Raw genomic sequence first — 23,567 nt, forward strand, 5'->3', positions numbered from 1 at the left:
TTTGTTTTTGGTTCTATGGAGGTCCTATTGAACCTTATGGAGAAGGGAAATGGAGATGTGGGGATGAAACCCCCACCACGTAACCATTGTGCCAGGTAAAGGCCAGGTGAGGTACCAGCTGAGCTATGCTCAGCGGTTGGCTTTTGATGCCTTTTATTATATTTGTTTTAACTCTTTTCTTTTATGATTGGTAATTAGAAAACACATAGCTTACTGCAGATTTAGGATCTGTGACTGCAAACACTACATTCCTGTTATTGAAAGTAGAAAAGGTGCCAAAAGATCTTAAATGTGCATTAGCTATTGAAATCAATTTAATGTAGCAAATCTCCAAAAACATGTCATTACTTGACCAGCTGACTGAAACATAACATATCAAGCAGACAAGCACTCTATTGAAAGTTGAAACACTAAAATAATTCTTTTTCTTGCAAACTTGAAATAACTTTAAGGTTGTAGATAATTGGAAATCACTTTCAAAAAAATAAAATAAGATAATGAAAATTATGAAAGGTATGGAAATGAAGGCAGTTATTCTGAGGCTGCTTATTTATTAATTTTTAAAAACTAGAGATTTTGTATATCAGACAGAGCCAAATAAAATGGAGTAGGAAAACCTTTGAGTTGTAGGTGTTTCATTCTTTTCTGAGATGGAACAGTACGTGATATTTCTTAATATTTGGTTTTATCAACTTGAGTCAGTTGGCTTTGATTAATTGAACCTAGTTTTGAAGGATTAGCATGTAGGAACTATCATTCACTTGGAAGTTATTTGGTCAATACTCATTTACAGGTTCTGCTGGATTTAAAGTTTATTTCCTTTTCTTTTTTGAAGTGGAGGACTGAAGCTTGTGTTTCTGGTGAACTTTTTCTTTCTTTTGTATAGGGAAATATTTTGTATAGTTGTATTGCTACTTCCTTGATACACACATTATACGCATTTTTTGAATTCACCTTTTATTTTCTTGTACCTTTGGCTGAAACTATTCTACTACTACATTTTGTCTGTCTCCTCCACAAGTTGCTATAATAATGTTGTAGATCTACTCAAAGCATTCTTTTCAAATTACAGAAATTTCACTGCTGTGAAATGAATTTGTGTCCTGTCTTGTATGTAGACACTTTAATTAAGCTGCTTATTATTATTATCATCATTATTATATGAGGAGAGCACCTACTTTATGTATAAAATTAGTCTTCGGGGCTATAAGAAACGTGATCTACAATGCAAGATAGATTTGGGGTAATTTCTCCTGCTAGCATCTAGTTGGAGAGCCCATGGTTTCAAGCTTGTCTATTTTATTGTTTAGGTTTGGATAGAATGGATTTTGGGTTATAGGCTGAGGCTTGGAAGAACGAAAGATATTGATTCAAATTCAAGAACATGTGTTACTAAACTTTCAGTGCAGCAGTTACTTGAGGGAATTAAGTAGCTTGGATTATAGACTTTGTGGGCAAAAAAAGTGAGAAAAGTGTTATGGTTTCATATTTTAACAGAATATAGTTGTATAGAATTGTAATGGCTGGAGAGAGGAAGTTTGGAGATCTGTTATATGGATGTAAACAAAAGCAAAAGAGAGAAAGGAGATGCATAACAGTGTTGAAGTCTAAATAAAGTCCTCCCACTCGCAGTCTCAACTACTTGATCTAAAATCCTGAATATACAAGAGAAAAACTTATAGCCTAGGGTTAGGCTTATTAATCCTAAATGTAGTAAGATTTACTGAATATTTCAGGCTTACTAGTGAGACTACCTCTAATGCACGTAGAACACTAAATGACATTGACACAAGTAAAGTTAAGATGTGAGCCCCTAATTATAGGCAAACTGCCTTAAACGATGACCCTATCCTTTTTAAAAAGTCAAGCCTATCAATAATGGTAAGTTAAGCACCAAGGCCACTTTCCTTATCTTATTTAGAACAAAAGGACTTCTTTGACAATTTATGCTTTTGGAGATGTTTAAAAAAGTGCTCAACCCCTATTGCTATCTCATGAAGATGCTTCATCTTATACCTATATATAAAGACAGTCGATACTTCTTTGGATAACTTCTATTTGATTTCCATTTTTGATTATACACCTTTACCCTTAATCCATACCCCTAATTTGTATGGTTACTTACTCTCAATATTTTTTTCTTTTCTCTTGCAACCATTTCCCCTACCAGTAATTAGAAAAGCAATATTGCTTTGAAAGTAAGTTCCATATTTGATATTTCTTACCAACAAAAGGTGATTAAAGTATACTATATACTATATATGTAACAAATTCATATTAGTAAATTTCAACTAATCTCTAAAATAACCCTTCAATTTAATGACACAATATTTCTAATATTTCTTTTTATTCTTGCTATCAAGTTTCAAGGGAAGATAGTTTAGAAAAATAAGTTAATTTTAGACAAAATTAGCAAAATTAAGTGATATAAAAGTTTCTTAATTAGTGTGAATTGGTTTTTTTGTTTGTTATATTCATAACTGAAGGGAGTAACATCGATTAATTTTAGACTTGTATAATATTTAATGAAACATGTAATTTATGGTTATATAAATAATAAAATATATTATAGAAAATATATAATTAATATTTACGGAAACACATAGTTAAAGTAATAATATAAAATGATAGAATAATTCGTATTAGTTTATTAACATGTAATCAATTAGTATTTAAAATAATATTAATTATTTTTTTATAATAATATTATTATATTATAAAATCATGATGATGAAAAAGTTGTTACAATTATGAAATTAATATCTATTTAAGATTTTTTTTAAAATCATTTGAAGCAATTTAATTAATTAATTTAAAGACAACGTATACTTATTATATACATCTTTGTTACTATAAACATATAATAATATATTTTATGAATTAAAAATAAAAAATCAACAGAATTTTTAGACAAAATATATCAAGAGCATGAGCTCTGCCATGCCACATGAGGAAACCTTATTTTATAATAGATAATATAATTATTTGTAATGAAAAAAGTTACTATAATTATAAAATTAAGATCTATTTAAGATTTTTTTTTAAAATCCATTTAAAATTTAATAATTTAATGACAACATATACTTATTATAAACATCTATGTTAATACAAATATATATAATAATGTACTTAATGAATTAAAAATTGATAAATAATAAAATTTAGGCAAAATAAATTAAGATGTTGATGCCACGTAAGATCTGCCAACATGACAAACTCTTATTTTATAATAAATAATAAATATTATATTTATTAACTTACAATCCATTAATATTTCAAGTAATCTTAATTATTAGTGTAAAAAAGTAATGTTAATTAATTTTTTTACAATAATAATATGATTAGTTATTATAAAATCGTGATAATAGATTTTTTATTATAATTATAAAATCAAGATCCATTTAAGATTCTTAAAAATAATCCATTTAATGTTTAATAGTTTAATCAATTAATTTAATCACAATATATATATATATATATATAACATTTTTGTTTCTACAAATAAATATAATAATGTATTAAAAACGGTAAAATTTAGGGGGGAAAACAATGGTTATATGACATGTCATTTATCATCATGGCAAAAATTTCTTTTATAATAGATAATAGATTTATAACTTGTAATTCATTAGTATTTAAAATAATATCAAGTATGAAAAGTTGTGAGTTCAACGACAGTCACAATAATTAATATCATATTTGACATTAGTTTCTGACCTAGTTTACTGGGGAAGACTTGTAGGAGGATAAAAAAATTATTGTAAGTTATTATAAAATAATAATCATAAAAAATGTTAATATAATTATGATCAATTAAGGTTTTTTCTTAATATTTTAAGATTTTATAATTTAATTAATTTAATCACAATATATATTTATTATAAAAAAAGTTTCTTACTATAAAAGAATATAACAAAATATTTTAATGAATTAAAAAACCATAGAGTTTAGTTGGAAAAAAAAAATAACAAAGTGATGACATGTGAGATTTGCTAACATGACAAATCTTATTTTATTACTAGTATTTTAGAATGTACAATACACATGTTAAATGATTATTATATATAATTAAAATTTATAATAAATTATATATAAATAAGTATTATATTTAAATACATAAATTATATTAATATTTTTAAATATATAAATTATATTTTAAATTTATGATAAATCATTTATATCATAACACAATATTATTTTTATTTATTAATAAACTATTTAAAAAAATATAAAAATTTAATTTTTAAATAATTATAATAAATAAAAATTAAAAAATCATTAAAAACAGTCCCATTGAAAAAAAAATTTTGAAAATATTGTCGTTAGATAATAGTTCATGTTTAATATATTAGAATTGGTATAAGTAAAATAGATAATAGATAATAAATTTACCGACATGTAATCAATTAGTATTTAACGTAATTTTAATTATTATTTGTTACAAAAATATTATTATAAAATCATGATAATAAAAAAATACTATAATTATGAAAGCAATATCTATTCAAGGTTCTTAAAAAAATCCGTTTAATATTTAGAAATTTGACTAATTAATTTAGTCAAAGTATATACTTATTATAAACTCTTTCATGCTATGAATAAATATAATAAACATTTTTTATTTTATTTTTTTTACAATCAACATGTTTTTATGAATTAAAAATAAACAAATAATAAAATTCAGGTATAAAAAAGTCAAGAATGATGATACGTAACGAAAACTTTTTTTTACAATATACAATAAATAAATAATAGATAATATTTTTATTAGCATGTAATCAGTTAAATTTTAAGGTAATATACATGCTTTTAATCTTGATGTTATGTATAAAATAAATTATATTGAGAGAAAAATATTTATTTTGCGTGTGCTTATGATCCCTAATGGAAATTAGTTACTACTTCCGATGATAAATATTTCATACTTATATCATAACATTTTTAGTGAAATCCTTTCTCTTAAATTCATATATTTTATATGAAAAAAAAATATATAATTGTGAGAGAATATTCCACTAAAATTAGTCTTTTACTAACAAAGGTTAAACATGTTTTTTAAAATGTGTGTGTTTCTAATATAAAATTGATTTCATTCAAAATAAATAGCAATTTAAGCAAATCTAAATAACATTTTATATGAAAAAAATGACAAAAACAAAATGAAATATAGCTAATGAGTGATACTACCAATCTCCACTATATACTTAAGTGGGGGATCAAACTTCACTTTTGACTAAAAGACACATATCAATCTACTTTTATTAATCACTTTTGGTTAACAATGTAAACTAAGAAAATGTTAATTAGTTCCCTTTATTTTATGCATCAATTAAGAAATTAAAAATATAAAATTTTCATCAAAAAGTGTATTGCACATTCTTCTACGTAACTTTATTTTAGTTTATAATAAATTTTTTCTAAATGTTGACTCCTTAACTAGCGTTCTAATAGTTATAAGTACCCTTAAACAAAACATTTATTCCTCTATTATTTATTATAAGAAGAAAAAAATTCATTTTACACATATTAAGAAAATTAATTATATGCATTAAATATTATATTTTTGTAACATTCTCCCTCAATTGTAATGGTTATAATGTAGAAAGAAAAGAAAAAGGTAATATATCTAAAAAGCCATGCAGTCAAGGATGAGTATTTTAGGGGGATTATCATTAAATAAAATAAAAATAATTGAAATTTATTTATATTTAAAATAATAAAAATAATATATGTATTTTTTTTTCTTATAATAGAGAACTCGAAATAATAGTTAACTCATATATACTAAACATAAATTTCTATCTTGTATTAAAGTGTTTTTAAGATTTTTTTTTATCGAAAAAGTTTTTAGAACTTTTTAATTTCTTATCTAATTTTTTATTTATTTATTATAATTATGAATTTCAGTTCCTATATATTAAACAAGAATCTTTATCTTCGACGAAAAAAATTTTAGAATTTTTTTTTGACCTCATATATAATTTAATTTTTATTTATCATATTTATTTATGAATTAAATTTTAATATTTTAAAAATAAATTATTAATAAATAAAATAATAGTATACTATAATATAAATTATTTATTATAAATCTAAAATATAATTTATATGATAAAAAAAATCTATTTATACAAATTTTAAATCTGATTAATATGTTAAACATAATATTGTTTGTTTTTTTGCTAAAATGTTAGTTTTGATTAAAATTGATTTTTAAGTGATGTATTTATTATTTGGATACTAATAAACCATTAATGATAATGTTTCGGTATAAAACCAAACGCGGAAAATGATGATGTTTATGATGAGAAGGAGAAGCCTGAACGTACATTTTGAAAACTGGACAAGTGCTAGCTAGATTTCACTTTTATGACCCGGGCTTTCGAGTATGATATGGAAGCCACGTCATGCATGGTACAGAGTAAGATGACAAAGATAATAGTTGGCATAATAACCCCCCTAAACTAGTGCAACACCATATGTTTTATTTAACCTTTTTTTTTCTCTTGTTCCAATTCATCAATTTCTCTCCCCATCTGTCATGTTCTTCAATGTAACATATTCTCCCAATTTTCTTGACATACTTTGTTAAACCTTTCAGGGAATGGGACTGCTGATTTCTTGGCCACATCTTAGTTGATTTCAGCAGGGGCATGATCAGCAGTCTCTTTGGTTAGATCTTTCCGATACATTGGCTTTTCTTGTAATGTTCTGATTTTCTCAACACTTTTTCAATTCAATTTTTTTTGGAATATTGTATTTAATTTCTTTGGTAATTTTACTCTCAGCATGAAAAATTGAAAATGGGGTTTGTTAATTTGCTTTACCATCATATCATATGTCATGTCCACTGAATTTCAATTGGAGATTTTCCCTTTGTTACATATATCATGATCTTGATCTTGTTATTTCTTTCACTTAATTAGGATGTTAATTTTATATATAGCCCAAATTGGACGTTGATTTGTCGTGTTTCATGGACAAGGTTATGGGAAATTAACGAGAGATGCACAAATTGAAGAAGTGAAAATCATTATGCATTGACATTGAATTTTGAAATTTGTGCACGTTGGGTGTTTGAATAGAAAAACACTTGTTGATTATGATATTTTAAGATGTGAATTTTCATTTAGATTGTGGTTTTGCAGCTCAATAAATTTTCCATTACAAAACCTGGACCTTGAATCATTTGGCGTTGCTCGCTGATGGAAACTGGAGGTGATAACAAAAATATAGGTGAACAAGGACACGGAATCCCAAGTCATCCTTCACCACCACCAGCATCATCATCATCACAAGACCCTTTCCAAGTACCTAATGATGCACCCAACAACCCAAGTAATGAATGCAAGAACAATGATACTACTCCATTTGCAAATGAACCATCACCAGGAAGTCCATTCCATGAGCCAACAAAAACTGACGGCAAGACCCCTTCATGGGAGACTAATGAAGATGATGATGTTCGAATAAGCTCTAAGCCAAACCAAGGATCATCAGAAACACAAAACCCTCCAGTGCAGGTGATGGAGCGTCCAGGTGAATCCGCAGGTACCTCTCCTCAGTACACTTTTCCATCCCATGTTTTCTCCAAGAGCAACATAAACTCCCCAGTGGAATGGAGCACTGCCTCTAACGAATCACTGTTCAGCATCTATATGGGAAACACGAGCTTCTCAAATGAATTGGTTGGTTTCAAATCCGGTGAGTTGGATAAGCCTGGTGAGGTGTACATGTATGATCAGCCCATTGCCTCGCCAACTCCAGAACAGCCACCTGCCAAGGTGAACAAGTTCAATGATATCAGCCAAAGAACTGCTGAACACCAGTTACTACACGAAGAAAGTTCCAAAGCTACTGAAGCAAAAGCTGCTGAGACAATGAGAGAGGTTATAATGGAAAGTAGTCAAACCACAGAGAATGTTGCTTCCAATTCTCATCGCCAGTCAGACGGGAGTGCCAAGTCCTATGCATTTCAATCGTAAGCTTTGATCACTAACTACTTTCTTATCAATCTCCACTTGACAAGTAATTTAGATAAATACGTATGCAATATCTTAGTTGTTAAGAGCTGTTCTTTTATCAGAATTAGAGTTTCATTCCGAGAATATGTGTTGTATTATCAAAGTGAATTTTAATTATGATTGAACAATGACCCAGACAACACCCATAATACTAAATCTGTTTTGTCTATATTAAAATTCAATTGTGTTTCACAAGACATCATCATTATCCAATAATTTCTCGTAGTTGAGTTACTACTTAGAATAAAACTATTAGTAAAAGGATGATTCATGAGTTACGCGTGCTTTTTGATAATAAATAATGACTTTTTTTCTCCTTTGAATTAATGTGAAGGTCGAAAAGTCGAGATAAAAGAGCTTCATCCAATGTTGCTGGAGAGAAGGAAAATCAACAGAAGCCGTCAGAGGAAAATGAAACACCAAATACAGCTGATCAGGCCCCAAAATCAAACAAATGGCTTTGTTTTTCGTGCTGTCCGTTCTGTAATTAGGACACATTAGATAATCACAGCAGAGTCTCTTGTCTTTTGGCACAAACATTAACTATTTCTGTTGTCTTGTTAAGATAGTATCATGCATCATCTGCGTAGCAGAATAGCTCTAGTCAGTTAGTTTTAATTCTACTTTTATTTGTCATGTTTACTCGGTACATCCTAGTTGGGGAAATCGGAGGTAAAATTTCTGATTGACTTTGTATAATAGGTTCTTAGTTTGATACCAATACCATTAACAGGTTAACAAAGAAATAACAGAGGTAAACTCCTGGTATTCCATTGCAAGCTTGTCTTCTCCCATGTAGCGTGCATCTAGATTTGAATTTCACAAAATATATTGACAACCAGCTGAAATGACTCTTATTTACTCTAATGAAATGATACAAGTACAACGAATTGTATAAAAAATTGTACAACAAAGAGAAGAAAAAAAATTAAAATACAATAAATTATGTGATAGAAAGATAGACACACAAATATAATATTGTAAAAATTGTTTATATAAATTATTATACGTGTATCATTACTTTTTATTTTACTAGTTTGCAAGATTGTGACAATTGAAATACAAGGCGGAACCTAATTATAAAGTCTAAAATTAATCGCAAAAAATCAATAACCATAAAGAGATGAAGAAAAAGAGATTCCAAGCCCTAGCCCAATAAATAATTTAAAGTATAAGCATATAAAGTAATCATGCACCGAAAATTATACTATTCCAGCCACAATTTTGTCACCTACATTCGGCCCTCAAGTTGTGCTTGATATTTCAACTATGTCAAGAGTTTAGGAATAAAAAATAGTCCACCAAAATTTATACCATTCCACCACAATTTGTGACCTACGTTCAATTTGTGCTTGAGATTTCAACTATGCCTTGAGATTTCAACCAAGTCAATGTATTCCATAGCAACAAACTTTTTACACCAAAAAAACCCTATATTACTATAAGTTGGGAAATATTATAATTATTTTAAGTCATTTTATGTTATTAAATTGGATTGTTATTTAGTATTGAAAAACTTTAAGATTCGAGGATCCCTTAGTAATTCCAATAGTGTTGGAAGATTTTCTAGATAGAAGACCAATTTGACCCCAAGAGAAATAATACATAAAGGTTTCTATTTTAAACACAGTCTCAAACTTTTTTTTCCTAAAAGTCTAAAGATAAGATTTTAGAGAGAGGTGCTTTAGTTTATGAGTTTCCTTCAGCTCTAAATCTTCATCTTTTTCTTTCCCAATCCTTACTAGTGTTGTATTATTGTTGGATTCAGATCAGTAGTGTCAATATCAATTGAGTGAGTTGTGGAATTAAGAGTTCTCTTCTTCTTTCTCAATTAGCTACGATTTTGAGGTAAAGAAAATTGAACTTATGTTTTCTTTCTTGTACGTTGGATTTGTTGGATGATTATGGTGTTGAACATTATTTGGAGTTTGCACTACTATGGTTGAGTTGATTGAAATGGTGAAAAGTTACGTGAAGGTTGATGTTTGAGGTTCATGAGAAAAAATATGATGATTTACTATGTATTGTTGTTAGGTGTTGGTTTTTTAGCTGGATTTTGGTTGCATGTATAGTAGAATCATCGTTCCATGTTGCATGTGCTAGATTCTTGTTGCATTGCAGGTTTTTGGTTAAAATTGGATTCTGCATATGCATAATTCTAATATCGCGTTGGGTGCACCTTCATGGCGTCGGGCGTCGTTCTAACTTGAATTTATATGTCTTGATCACGTCAAACGTAGCATTGGTGACGCTAGGCGTGAGGAGAGAAACTCGTCTTGAGTTGACATAGCATAGGGCATGGTTCAAATGGTGTTGAGTATGAGAACTTTGGGAGGTTTCTAACTTAGTGACATCGGACCCAAAGTTAAGTAGCTCCTATTGTGGCCGAGTGGTAGCTCTTTGTCTGGAAGACATCGGTCGCCAATACGACAATGTCAAACGTGAATCAAGCAAATACTCTTTGCTTAAAATGAGGTCAAATGTTGTACTTTACCATGTCAGACGCAAGGTCTTAGGGGCCTCTACCAAAGCCACACCAAGCGCAAGTTGTGTAGCATCGGACATGGGTGAGGTTGAGAGTTTCCTACCTGGATGACGTCAGATGTTGTGTGTGTAGCGATGGGTGATGGTTGTTGAAGAAAAGTTGTTGAATTATATGATGAATTGTTGAATTGTTTGTTGTTTGAGTTGTGTTTTGACAACATAAGGATGACTGAGTTGTATGGATGTTGTTTTATGTGTTGATTTCATTGTGAGTTGTTAGTTGAAAGTTAAAACGAGTTGTAAATTGTGTAGTTGTGTAGTCATGTTAAATGTTGTTATATGCATGACATTATTGTGTTGTTGAGATAATGATTGTTGAGAATACTTCGAACATTTAGGCATGGTGTTGTTGAGTTGCGATGACCAACCTAGGACTAGAAGAAAGATTTTAAAAAGTTGCATATCTCATTGAGTGGATATTTTGTTGTGATGCTCTGAGAGCCTAAGTTTGTTGAAAAATCCTTTTTGAAAAGTTGACCCTTGAAGTTAATAGTTGTGTTAAGACTCCGTTAAGACTTAATTAGTATTGTGTGGACAAGGTCGAGACACATGTGTATGAAACAACCACGGTATAAGGGATAGGTCGAATTATACTAATTACAAGTGACTAATCGAATAAAGTACGAAGTCAAAAACTTAGTTTTTAACTGAGTATCGAAAGGGCATAATATTTGGAAGGTAGTCGGTGAATCAATTTCATCTGAGGTTTAGTTAAGCTAACTAATATTATGATAGGCTCATATCAACTATTTTACCCTAACAATGGTGTTGATCAAGTTAAAGACGAAGACATGGTCTTAGTTGATTTTGATGATTACAAATAAGCCTCTTGAAATATAAGAGTGTAACTTGTATTTTGTTTTGTGTTTTGAGCCTTTTGAAAAAAAAATGCAAGTTGTATCTTGTTTTCTGTGTTTGAAGCTTTGTTGTTTGTGTGTTTTGTGTTTGGTAAGTAACTTGACCTTTTATCTCTATCTAGATGATGATTGATGATTAAAATAAGTGTTATAATTGATTTATAGAAAATAAATGGCATGAAAAATTGAGATATTAAGTTTTTACTTAAAATAATCGATTATCTCAAGTAATAATCAATTATTTACTATGTTTTTTAGTAACCTAAGGAGAAATTATTGTTGTAATCGATCATTACTAAAAAAAAAAATCAATTAAATTGTTATTGGTTGATTTTCATATATGTTACAAATAAAATAATCGACTATCCATGTAAATAATCAATTATTACAATCGGAAAACTTATATATATATATATATATATATATATATATATATATATCATTTTTCATATTCATAACAAAGAAACTTTAATATTTGTGATATATTTTTTGAAAACACTCTCTGAGAAATATTCTTCTTTTAACTTTTGTGGTAACCTTAAGAAATAATTCAAGAATTGAATTCTTCATCATATCCATGAAGTGAAAGGATAAATTACTTAGTTGATTCACATACTTTAATATGTTATGTACATTAGGTGAATTTGTTCTTTAACTTTTGTATTGATTATTTTTCTTAAGTAGGTTTCTTAAGAATGGAAAATATCATGGTGGAGTGCTACAAGTAAATGTTTCTTGTGGTGCAATAAGTGGTTTCTTTAATTGCATATGATTTTGTGATTATAAAACTTTTGACATCAAATATTAGTGAAAAATCTTAATCGTGTTGATTGGAGATTGGATATAGGTCACGAGTGGATGTGGCTTAATTAGTATAAATTGGTTGTGCATTTTTCTATCTACCTACTATTGACTTTACACTCTTGCATTTTTATTTATATGCTTGTTGTTATGTGTCATGAGACATAAACATTCCATAAAGACTTAAGTGAATTTAGTCTTACATTGAATCTAAACTAAGTATCCAAAATACAATTATATATTAATATAATTCTTCAGAAGAATTTATAAAAGTTTTCAAAACCAATAAAACTATGCAACAAAATTTAAGTTATCAATTCACCCCCTTTTGGTTAGGCCATATTTTCTAACAAGCAGTAATAAACTTTCTTATTGAAGTGTCTACATCCAATAAATCAAGTTGTTATGTTGTAGATTTATATATAAGAGTTAATCATTTATACACTGCTAGTGTAAAATTTTTTTACACTGGCAACCAATTATATCTTTTAATTATGTCATGTCACTATTAAAAGTAAATGTGTTTATAGTGACATGACACAATTAAAATATATAATTGATTGCCAATGTAAAAAAACTTTACACTGGCAGTGTATAGGTGATTAACTCTATATATAACTTGTTGATCTAGCAAGTCCAAAAAGATCACATTGTGCTATTGATTTGGTATAGTCAAATCACTTAAATTACTTACCATGTGTTGTAGGAGATCTCATAGTTATGCGTGGCGACGCATGTAGTTGTTGTGTTGTAGATACTATGTTGCTATGATGATCACGCTGTGTTGAAAATATTGTGATGTTGAGTTGATTTTATGTTGTGATAGAATAAGTTGCTTGTGTTGAATTTTAGTTGTCATGTTGATATGTGTTGTTGTACGGTGATATCTTGTGTTGTCAGTGTCAAAGATGACGCGACGATGTATTTAAAGTTGTTGTTTTATGTTGTATACATGTTGTTCTTTAAACTCCAACTTATTCTTGCCTGTTTCCATGTGTTTTTGACTATGATAATCACATGTGATGTAGAAACAAGGCAGTGATATGTATGGAGTTTTAAGTGGAGGCTTTTGATGTCTTTTGATGACTACCTTTTTGGGGGTGGTTTTGTATACTTTTGTAAAAGTTACTTGATCGACAACTTAGGGTTGAATAGTTTGTATTTACAAAATTATTGTATTTATATTGCATATATTCATGTAATTGTTTATATTTATATGTATGCAATATACTATATATTTTTGTATATGTAGATCTATAATCCTAAGTTAATTGCCTTTTTCGTTGTTAGTAATTGCACCATATAGTATAAGGATCATGATAGATCGTTACAAATCCCACCTTGACAAGCCCATTTTGAACACTTTTTGACTAATTCTCAGGGATCACACATCCTAGTGAATATGAGAATATAGTAATATACCTTTTATGCTCAATGAAACCTACCTTGACAACCTCAATGAGACGACTCTACTTATATCCCTTAAATCAAACCTCTAAGGGCAATCACCCTTGAATATAAAATGAAAACAAAAATGTAGTGATCCACTCTCAAAAGTAACAATATTACATATTGAAGCTCTAGGCTCTTTCTTTCTCCAACCAATAATTCTCATAGGTGATCCAATTCTAATATAGCAGTTGATGTATGATTTTAGTATTTTAAATTTTAATTGAATAAATTTAGTTTTTTTTAGTATTTTAGTTTTGTAAATTTGGTTTCTAAATTTTTAATTGAACAATTTTAATACCTAAAATATCCCAATTATATAAATTAATTTTTACCTATATATTAGTAATTTTAACAATATATATATATATATATATATATATATATATATATATATATACACGTGTGTAATTTAAAATGTATAATTAAGATACTTAAAAAATTAAATTTGTTTAATTAAAATTCCAGGAACCAAAATAAAATAATTAGGATATGAATTAAAATTGTTCAATTAGAACTTTAACTACTGAAATTTTATAATTATAACTCTAAAAGAATAAAAAACGTAATTCAACTTTTTTTTTCTTATGTTTTTTGGCCCTTTGTTTAATAGATTCCCCCCTTATTTTTATAGGGATCATAATGGTAAAAAAAAATGATCTCCAAATCTTCAAATGATTTATTTTGGTAAATTTAAATATTAACTAGTACTTTAGTCTATGCAATGAACATGCATATTTATTATATAATTAAATTTTATAATAAATTAAATATAAATAAATATTATACTTAAATACATAAATTATATTTAAAATATGTATAATATTAAATAGATATTTTAAAACATATAACTAATATTTTAGATTTATGGCAAATAATTTATATTGTAACATAAAATTATTTTATTTTTGAATAATTTATTTAAAATATTAATTTCTATTCAAGAATGGTTATGATAAATAATAATCAAATTAGATAAAAATTTTAAAAATCTCTACAAATCCTAGAAAGCCCCTAAAAATACTTTCACAAGATAAAAATTCATATTTAATATATAAGAGTTTATATTTTTATTAAATCATTATCCAATTTAAGACTTATTGTTTATTATTGCGCACCATACAATAAGTTTTTATTTATTTATTTTTATTTCAAGATTGTTGAGATAAAAACATTTTTTTTTGTCATATCTAATGATTTTATTTTGACAATATAAAATATGTACACATGATCTAATTTAATTTACAAGAGGACTTGAGCTGGTTAGGATTTAAGATTGAATTTCATATTTTTCAATGTAAATTTATGTTGAAGATAAGATAGATAATTTATAATTTCACTTAAAGTTTTAAAAGAGATTAATAATTGACTCTAATATTATATGAGGTTGTTATTCATCTTAAATCAAAATTTTTATGTAAAAAAGACTCTAGAATATATATATATATATATATATATATATATATATATATATATATATATATATATTTTTTTTGGAAAAAACTTGGATTTTTGCAAACTTTGATCATGCAAACTCAATTTTGTAAATTATTATTATTAGGTAATATACAATTCATTATAAAATTGTGATAACAAACATAAAGTTATAAAAATTATAAAAAGAATTTTATAAAATTTAATAAATTGATTATCATGTTTTATAAAGTAAAAATTATTTAATAATTTAACCGATTAATTTAATTAGAATATATACTTGTTATAATTACTTTCAATTACTATAATTAGAGATAATAATGTGTTTTTACAAATTATGAATTAAACAGATAAAAATATGAGTACGATGATACATGATTGATATATATATATATTAAGTTTAATAATATTAATGTGACAACTAATAAGAGAGTTTTAAAGATAAAGTCGCGTGTAACTGATATTTTTTTAATGTAACATATGTAAAATTTTAATTTTAATTTAAAATATTTAATATTGTATACAAATATATTTATATTTATTATTGAATTTTTTTCCTTTCCCATTTATCTATAACTTAAAAAGGGAAAAAAAGTTGTCTTGAATTTGATAAATTGATTTTTTGTAATTTTTAATTTTGATTTGATCACACACGGTTTATCTACAAATTTAATGGATCAAATGCAAGTTAATTTGTTTTGGGCCTTTTTATTTTGTAAAATAGATCCGTTAAAAATGCAATTTCATGATTGGCAAGCAAATTCTTATACTCATTCTTATAATTAAAGGATAAAACAAATTTAACAAAATAAATAAGTTAATTCCAAATTTTTAAATAAAGATTAATCATTATGAAACTGACAAACACTTAATACCAATAACATATTTATAAAGAAAATTGGGTTAATTATATTTGAGAGAATTAAAAAAATATGAACACCTAACCATTATGTATTATTATAGATAATTTAAATTAAAAAGTAATATATTTAATTAAAAAACAATAGATGGATACCATTTAAAGTTGTTTTATGATATTTTTGGAACCCAATTTCTGATAATTTATTATATTGATTTGTTTGGATTTTTGGGATGGAAAAGCAAATCCCCTGGCGCCACCTGTTTGGAAAAAGAAGCGCGAAGACGAAGAATTGAAAACGCCGCTCACAACACAACATTTCAAAGCGAATTCCCGCCACACCCTCCTCTATTAAAAAAGCGCGCTCTCACTCTCCATTCTCCAAAGCTTGCCCTACACACTTTCTTCCAATGGCCGCCAAATCAGTCACTCACGACGCCGTTTCCACGCTCATCGCAAACCCTTCCCCCAATTCTTCATCCGTTTTCCCCGAGATCGTCGTTCAAGTCCTCGATCTCAAGCCCAGCGGCAACAGATACATGTTTGTTTTCTCCTACCCTGCCCTTCCGTTACGGTTACGGTTTCTTTTCCCCGATTCAGATCTCTAACTGACTGCGCCGTTTTCTTGTTTTCGCATGTGTAGGTTTAATGCTAGTGATGGAAAAATGAAGCTCAGGGCGATTCTTCCCTCGAATGTTTCCTCCGAGGTGCACTCCGGGAATATTCAAAACCTAGGGCTTATTCGTATTCTTGATTACACTGTCAACGATATCCCCAATAAATCAGAGAAGTAAGACCTAGTTTCGTTCTGCCTAATGCTTTGTGTACATGCTTTCTTGGCCGATTTATGACATTTGTTTTTTTGTTGGTGGTGTAGATACCTTATTGTCACGAGCTGTGAAACGGTATCTCCCGCGCTTGAAATGGAGATAAAAAGTGAGGGATCCGAGGAAGGTGTAGTGAAGAGTGAAGGTGCTGCTGGGATTCTTCTGAAGCCGAAGCAGGAAGTGGTGACGAAATCTGCTGTTCAGATTCTACACGAGCAACGTGGAAAGTGAGTTTTTTTTTTTTTGTGACTTTGATTTCTGGAATTTAAGGGTTTTTAATTCCTATGAGGTAATGTTTTTTCATTTCTTTTTATTTGTCTCTTATTTTTTCATTTTATATTTTTTAGTTCGGCTCCTACGGCAAGGATGGCCATGACGCGTAGGGTGCGTCCTCTTGTTTCGTTGAACCCTTATCAGGGCAATTGGACAATAAAGGTTAGCGTTACGAGCAAAGGGAACATGCGTACCTATAGGAATGCTAGAGGGGAAGGTTGTGTCTTCAATGTCGAATTGACGGACGAGGATGTAAGAGTTATTTTCTATTTGTTTGTAATTTGGATGTAGTCTTCAATGTTAGGTGCGGGGCTTGATTTTTTTCCCCTCTTGTTTGATTTGGTTTTCTAGGGTACACAGATTCAGGCAACTATGTTTAATGATGCTGCGAGGAAGTTTTATGACAAATTTGTTCTGGGAAAGGTTTACTACATTTCAAAGGGGACTTTGAAAGTTGCTAACAAACAGTTCAAAACTGTGCAAAACGAGTATGAAATGACTCTAAATGAGAATTCTGAGGTGGAAGAGGTAGCTGGCGAAGCGAGTTTTGTTCCAGAAACGAAATTCAACTTTGTCCAGATTGATCAGCTGGGTCCTTTTGTCAACAAGTTAGAACTCGTGGGTGAGTTGTTTAGAACATGCGCTAATCGTTCTGGTTTTTTCACTTGCTGTTCTTTTATTGATCGTATCTGCTATAATCTCAGATGTTGTTGGAGTTGTTAAGAATGTGTCTTCAACAATGAGTATTCGTAGGAAGAGTGACAATGAGAGTATTCCAAAGCGTGACATTACTATTGCTGATGAAACGTGAGTAACAGCTGCTTCTGACTTTAAATGATTAGCTTTTGTTCTTTGTTTCGATTTTGTCCGAACCCTCAAATATCCATGCTTGACATTTCAGGAAGAAGACAGTAGTTGTGTCCTTGTGGAATGATCTTGCAACTAAGATAGGACAAGAGTTGCTAGACATTGCTGACAATTCTCCAATTGTTGCAATCAAATCTCTAAGGGTTGGGGACTTCCAAGGTAAGCCGAGGTTTACACTTTGATAAGTATTGCCTGCCAAAGGTACAAGAGGGGATCATAAATTGATCTTTCTTGAATGTTTCAGGGGTTTCTTTGTCGACTATAAGCAGAAGTGTGGTTCTAATAAATCCGGACATACCTGAAGCAAGGAAGCTCAGATCCTGGTATGTCAATGTCCACTAGGCTACTGTCTCATTGTTATGATTTTTATGATAATCATATTTATATGCTTGTCTGGGCCACAGGTATGACCTTGAGGGTAAGGATGCTGCAATGGACTCTGTTGGCTCTGGTTCAAGTCCAACGTCTAACAATGGATCTAGATCAGTGTACTCTGATCGTGTTTCTCTTTCTCACATAACTTCTGACCCATCATTGGGGGATGTCAAGGTATAGTTGCTAATTTTCCTACAAAGATGGTTCCGTCTTGTTGTTTGATATGAACATTCAACGTGCACATTATAGGAATTATTGCAAGTTTGAATGGATTCTCTGGAGTCATTATTCTAAATTATAGTCTCTTGTGTTGCTTTGGGCAGCCTGCATTTTTCAGTATTAGAGGATATATAAGCTTCATAAAGCCTGATCAGGCGATGTGGTATCGTGCCTGTAAGACGTGCAACAAGAAAGTTACTGAAAGCATTGGTTCCGGATATTGGTGCGAAGGGTGCCAGAAAAACGATGAACAGTGCAGTTTAAGGTAACATTTATCACTGATTAACTTATAATCTTAAATTTTCTAGATCATACTAGTATTTATAAATTTCACTTTGTCCCTAGGTATATAATGGTTGCCAAAGTTTCGGATGCAAGTGGTGAAGCTTTTGTCTCCGTCTTTAATGAGGAAGCTGAGAAGATCGTTGGATGCTCTGCTGAGGAGCTAGATGACCTTAGATCACAAGTAACATCAGTTACCCGTGAGCTAAATTCTTTGAGCACGATGGTAAAATGTTATTTTAATATTAAGTGTGTTATTTATTTCAGGAAGGAGAAGATAATCCTTATCAGCTGAAACTGAAGCAAGCTACTTGGGTTCCACATCTTTTCCGTGTTAGTGTTACTCAGAACGAGTATAATAACGAAAAGCGACAAAGGATAACAGCTCGGGCAGTTGTTCCTGTTGACTTCGCTGCTGAGGCAAGGATTATGCTGGAAGAAATATCGAAGATGAGAGTATAAGATAGATACGCTGATTTGCAGTTTCGAAATCTTTTGGTTAAATATTTGAGTTATGTTACTGGTTGTAATTATTAATTCCCTAGGTGGTTTATAATATACTTTTTGCTGAATTAGAGAAATATGCTCCAGAATTTCCTAGTGATTCACATGTTGGTGAATTTTCATTTGCCATTCTTGATTCCTTAAATTCTTTAATATTGAAGAGTTGTGATGAATGAATCGCGTTCTTCCTATGTTTGGGTTAAGTGTTTCTTTCAAGATCATAATATAATAGTTGAAATTTGTTAATAATGATGCACTATTTAAACACTTCCAGAAATTTTGGGTATAATTTTAAAAAGGAAAATTTAACTTTCTGATAATAGATAAAATTTTCGATTATGATTATATGTTAATCGTTTATTTTCTTTATTTAATCTATAGTACAAGGTATTTAAATATAAATTTATTATTGTAAATAATTTGATCCTTTAAATGTTTTTATTACGGAGAAGTGAATTTAGTCAATTTAACTGAATAGATTAATTTTTAAAGCAACATTTTTCACTTAACCTGTTTAAAATTTAAACACAGGGCAGATAGAGGTGAAAAAGGTGGGAGGGGGATCAAAAAGTTGAATTTGAAGACAAAAGGATGGTTTAATCTTATGCCTCCGATAATTGATCTTATGCCTCCGATAATTGGAGAAGAAACAAACAAGTATTGGATGGAATGTGATTAATGCAATCCACCAGGTTCATTTCATTTCTTTTCATCTATCAACAACACCTTGCAAGATGATTTTATGAACAATCACTAACCAGACCTTGTTTGGCATGATCCGTGTTTCATGGCTAAAATTATGTTAGGAAACTGTATTTCACATGATTCATGTTTCATGGCTAAAATTATGCACATGTTTGAACTTTTATTTGCAACCTCCAAACCATTGATTGCTAAAGCTTGTCTCTTGTAAACTTTGCCCAAACTACGGTGATGAGGATTGAAAACAAACTGTACATCAACTCCAATTTTGTTGATTCCGCTTCCACAATTGATACTAGGGCTGGACATCCGACTCCAAAATAGTTAGCAAGAGAATAATCATACAACTCCATTAAGTTAGTCTGGTAGGTTTCTCCTCTTTGAAGACCATAAATAACGTCAATTTAAAAGGATAGAAAGAATTAAATACATTTTTTTAAAAAATTATTTAAAACAAAGTAGATTATAATACAAAGATGAAAGTGAAAGAAAAGAAAATAAAGAAATGATTAAGTTTTATAGCAAAACAAAACACGAACGAATTCAAGTGAAATTGAATATGGAGAGACTTCAAAGTTCACAACTGAAGCAAAAGATCACAAACATGCAACGTCCCAGTGCTTTATATTTTAACGTTGGTCTGTGTTATTTTCAACCAGTAACAATAAAAATAAAGTATTAGTAAGATAAAAAGGTGGTTAGTACTTAACGCTCCCTCTCCCCTCCTCCGGTAGCCTCTAGAACAGAAATTAACAAACATTTCCATGTTATTTCGGATGGAGTGACAAAGACATTTTTTTAAAATAAGGAACAACTAGAAACTAGATTTTTCTTGTTTCTCCTCCGCTGGTGAGGCCCCATGGTAGAGATGTCCATTTGACGTTCCCTCTCCTCTTGCAAATTAAGTGAATTGTCCCACGAAGAATCTATTAAGATCTACTTTATGAGGTGTGTCAAGAACATGCAATCTTGTTATCCAACCACTTGACAAAAATTAACATGCATATTCCTATCACTTTATATGGAACAAAGAGTGACATTTTTGAAAACAAGGAGTAACTAGAGACTAGATTTTTCTTGTTTCTCTTCCATTGAAACTTGTCCATGATTTTGACCATCCAGACTTTAATCAAAGGTAAAAACAATCATTTAGTTTTTATTAAAATTTTGACATTATTATTAAATAATATATTATTTCATCTACACCATCAACTACATCTTACAATAAATATATACTGATTCACTCTTGATTCATTCTAAATATCGTCAATTTTAAGATATATATAAGATTAGTTTAAAATAAAAAGAGTGAAATGAATTTTAAGCAAAAATTATGTAAGATAAGAAGACAATGCAATAAAATTCATTACTAAAAGAAAGTAAAGGAAATAATTAGGTTTTATTAAAGGTTCATCACAAATATTATATTTAAGTCTGTGACTCATCTAAATCTTGAGATTTAAACTCTTTTGTGACTTATCTAAGCCCTAAATCTTAAATTCATTTGTGACTCTTTTGAGTTAAAGACTCTTCGAAAAATTTATACGTTTTTGGACGAGAAGAGAATGCAAATGATTTCAAAGATGAAAGGGAAAGAAAAAAAGCAAAAGAAATAGTTAAATTTTATTTAGGAAGAAAAAAAATGAAGGATTCAAGTTCAAAGTTTACACAAACTGGTAAGAGTAAGTGAAAGAAGAAGAAGGTGGACAGGCTAAGCAGGTTACCGAACTAAATCATCCACGTGCTTCCCTTTGTGGACGCAGTTTCAGCTGTTCAAACTAGCGTTTTGAGTAAGCAATGGAAGAAGCTTTGGACTTCCCTCCCCGTCCTCAACTTCAACTCTTTCTCCTTCCACCACCCTCTCCTCTTCCACTCTTTCATCCACCACTTCATGTCCCACAGAGACTCTTCCACCAACCTCTACGCTCTCAACTTCTCCTGCAACGATGAACTCGACGATGGCCATATGGTTGATTCCATCATTGACCATCTCACCCTCTCACCCACCATTCAGCTTCTCACCATCTCCGCTGAATGCCCCGTGGCCAACCTTCCTCAACTCTCTTTGTGTCAATCCCTCACCACCCTCAAGCTCGCCGACATATCCACCGAGGCCACAACGTTTGACTTTGTTTCTCTTCAACGATTCTACCTTTTTGATTGTTGGTTCGAGTGTGGGGCAGAGAAGACACTTGATCTTTTCAGGGGTTGTGTTAATCTCAGATGATTGTGTCTGCATGATTGTCAGTACTATGGCAGTGTTAAAAGCTTCAAAATCTCCGCGCCCCATCTTGTGGATTTGAGTTTCTTGGGGATGAGAGTGGATGATGTGTTTGATTCCGACTGTGTTATTGAGCTTTTCACACCAAGGCTTCAATCTTTTAGCTTCCTAGACTCTCATCTTTATAAGTTTTCTGCAACGGTGAATCTTTCCCAAGTAGAAAAAGTGGATATTGTTATAAACTGTTTGACTAAAGATACTGATCTTTCTGTCCGGCTGATTAAATTTTTTCTAAGTGATGGGACGTGCAAAGTTTGTAACTTTATCTCTTGGTGTCATTAAAATAAGCATATTTTGTTTCAATCTGGTATTTTATTTAATACTTCTGTATTTTGATCTAAATTTTTGTTTATCTTGAATATTTATTTGCTAGGTTCTGCATATGTTTTCTGATGTGTTGAGTGGTTGGACTTCTCCTTTCACTAGAGTGGTGAGTTTTAAGTTAAACATGGGCAGACCTCCTTCCTCCTATGTTATACATTCCATTGTCATGGCCTACTTATTTGGTGGATCTCCTGAAATGAGAGGGTATGGAAAGGGTCTATAAAAAAATTCTCTTTTGATTTTCTTTTACCACTTATTATAAATGCAGAACATTGATATACCGATTAATTGTCATGTTGAATGCAAATATTTTTAAGGTCGAAATTACTTGATATGCAATAAGTCAACTGTTTGGTGTTTAAGAAAATTCAACGAACTAAGATACTTTATCCAACTAAGGCCACATTTATAAACCCTTGGTGTCGTCTATATCACATAAGATTCAACAATGTTTTAAGTTGCTATTGGACTTCCTCACACATGACACATCTCTTGGGGCTGAATATGTAAAGCTTTGTGAAAATGGATAGGTTTTATAAGAGAAGGCTAGAGGAATATCTAGCGAGAAAAGTCTATCAAATATAAAATTTATTGTGTGCTAAAAATGGTGGAAGAAGGCCTAAGGTTATCTAATGGAATGTAATCCTTTTTACTTTATTCCATCCTGTCACCATCCTTGAATCTAGTTGAATTTTATAGAGAAAAGGGCTATATATCATTATTACCTATAAAGCTCAAACATCTCTGCAAAATGCCTTATCAACATGTCTGACACGTTTTTGAACATAACACTTGTTATATACATCTTGAACGCGTGTCCGACATCTTTCTACTATGTCAATATTTTTTTTGGGCTCGAATTCATCTCTGATATATCTTGAACACCTTCATGACATAACTTGGACACGAGCAAAGAGTGTGAGTCATCTCAAGCTCTTGGCTAAA

General features: G+C 29.9%; 2 protein-coding genes across 2 annotated transcripts; both read left to right on the forward strand.

Annotated features, from left to right (window-relative positions):
• Nucleotides 1-6,323: 6,323 nt before the first annotated feature.
• Nucleotides 6,324-8,803, forward strand: LOC109809153 (homeobox-like protein). The gene is made up of 4 exons (XM_020372390.3): nt 6,324-6,421; nt 6,602-6,703; nt 7,149-7,981; nt 8,359-8,803. Exons 3-4 carry the CDS (start codon nt 7,206-7,208, stop codon nt 8,513-8,515), a joined length of 933 nt encoding a protein of 310 aa, XP_020227979.1. The 5' UTR covers nt 6,324-6,421; nt 6,602-6,703; nt 7,149-7,205; the 3' UTR covers nt 8,516-8,803.
• Nucleotides 8,804-16,335: 7,532 nt separating this feature from the next.
• Nucleotides 16,336-19,518, forward strand: RPA70B (RPA70-kDa subunit B). Its single transcript, XM_020371694.3, has 12 exons — nt 16,336-16,509; nt 16,612-16,758; nt 16,846-17,022; nt 17,143-17,320; nt 17,420-17,690; nt 17,773-17,875; nt 17,970-18,094; nt 18,180-18,258; nt 18,340-18,484; nt 18,634-18,794; nt 18,875-18,995; nt 19,079-19,518. The coding sequence occupies exons 1-12, from the start codon at nt 16,379-16,381 to the stop codon at nt 19,271-19,273; spliced, it is 1,833 nt and encodes a 610-aa protein (XP_020227283.1). The 5' UTR covers nt 16,336-16,378; the 3' UTR covers nt 19,274-19,518.
• Nucleotides 19,519-23,567: the final 4,049 nt, after the last annotated feature.

The sequence above is a fragment of the Cajanus cajan genome, chromosome 5 (genome assembly GCF_000230855.2).
Source record: "Cajanus cajan strain Asha chromosome 5, NIPB_CcT2T_4, whole genome shotgun sequence".
Taxonomy (NCBI): Eukaryota; Viridiplantae; Streptophyta; class Magnoliopsida; order Fabales; family Fabaceae; genus Cajanus; species Cajanus cajan.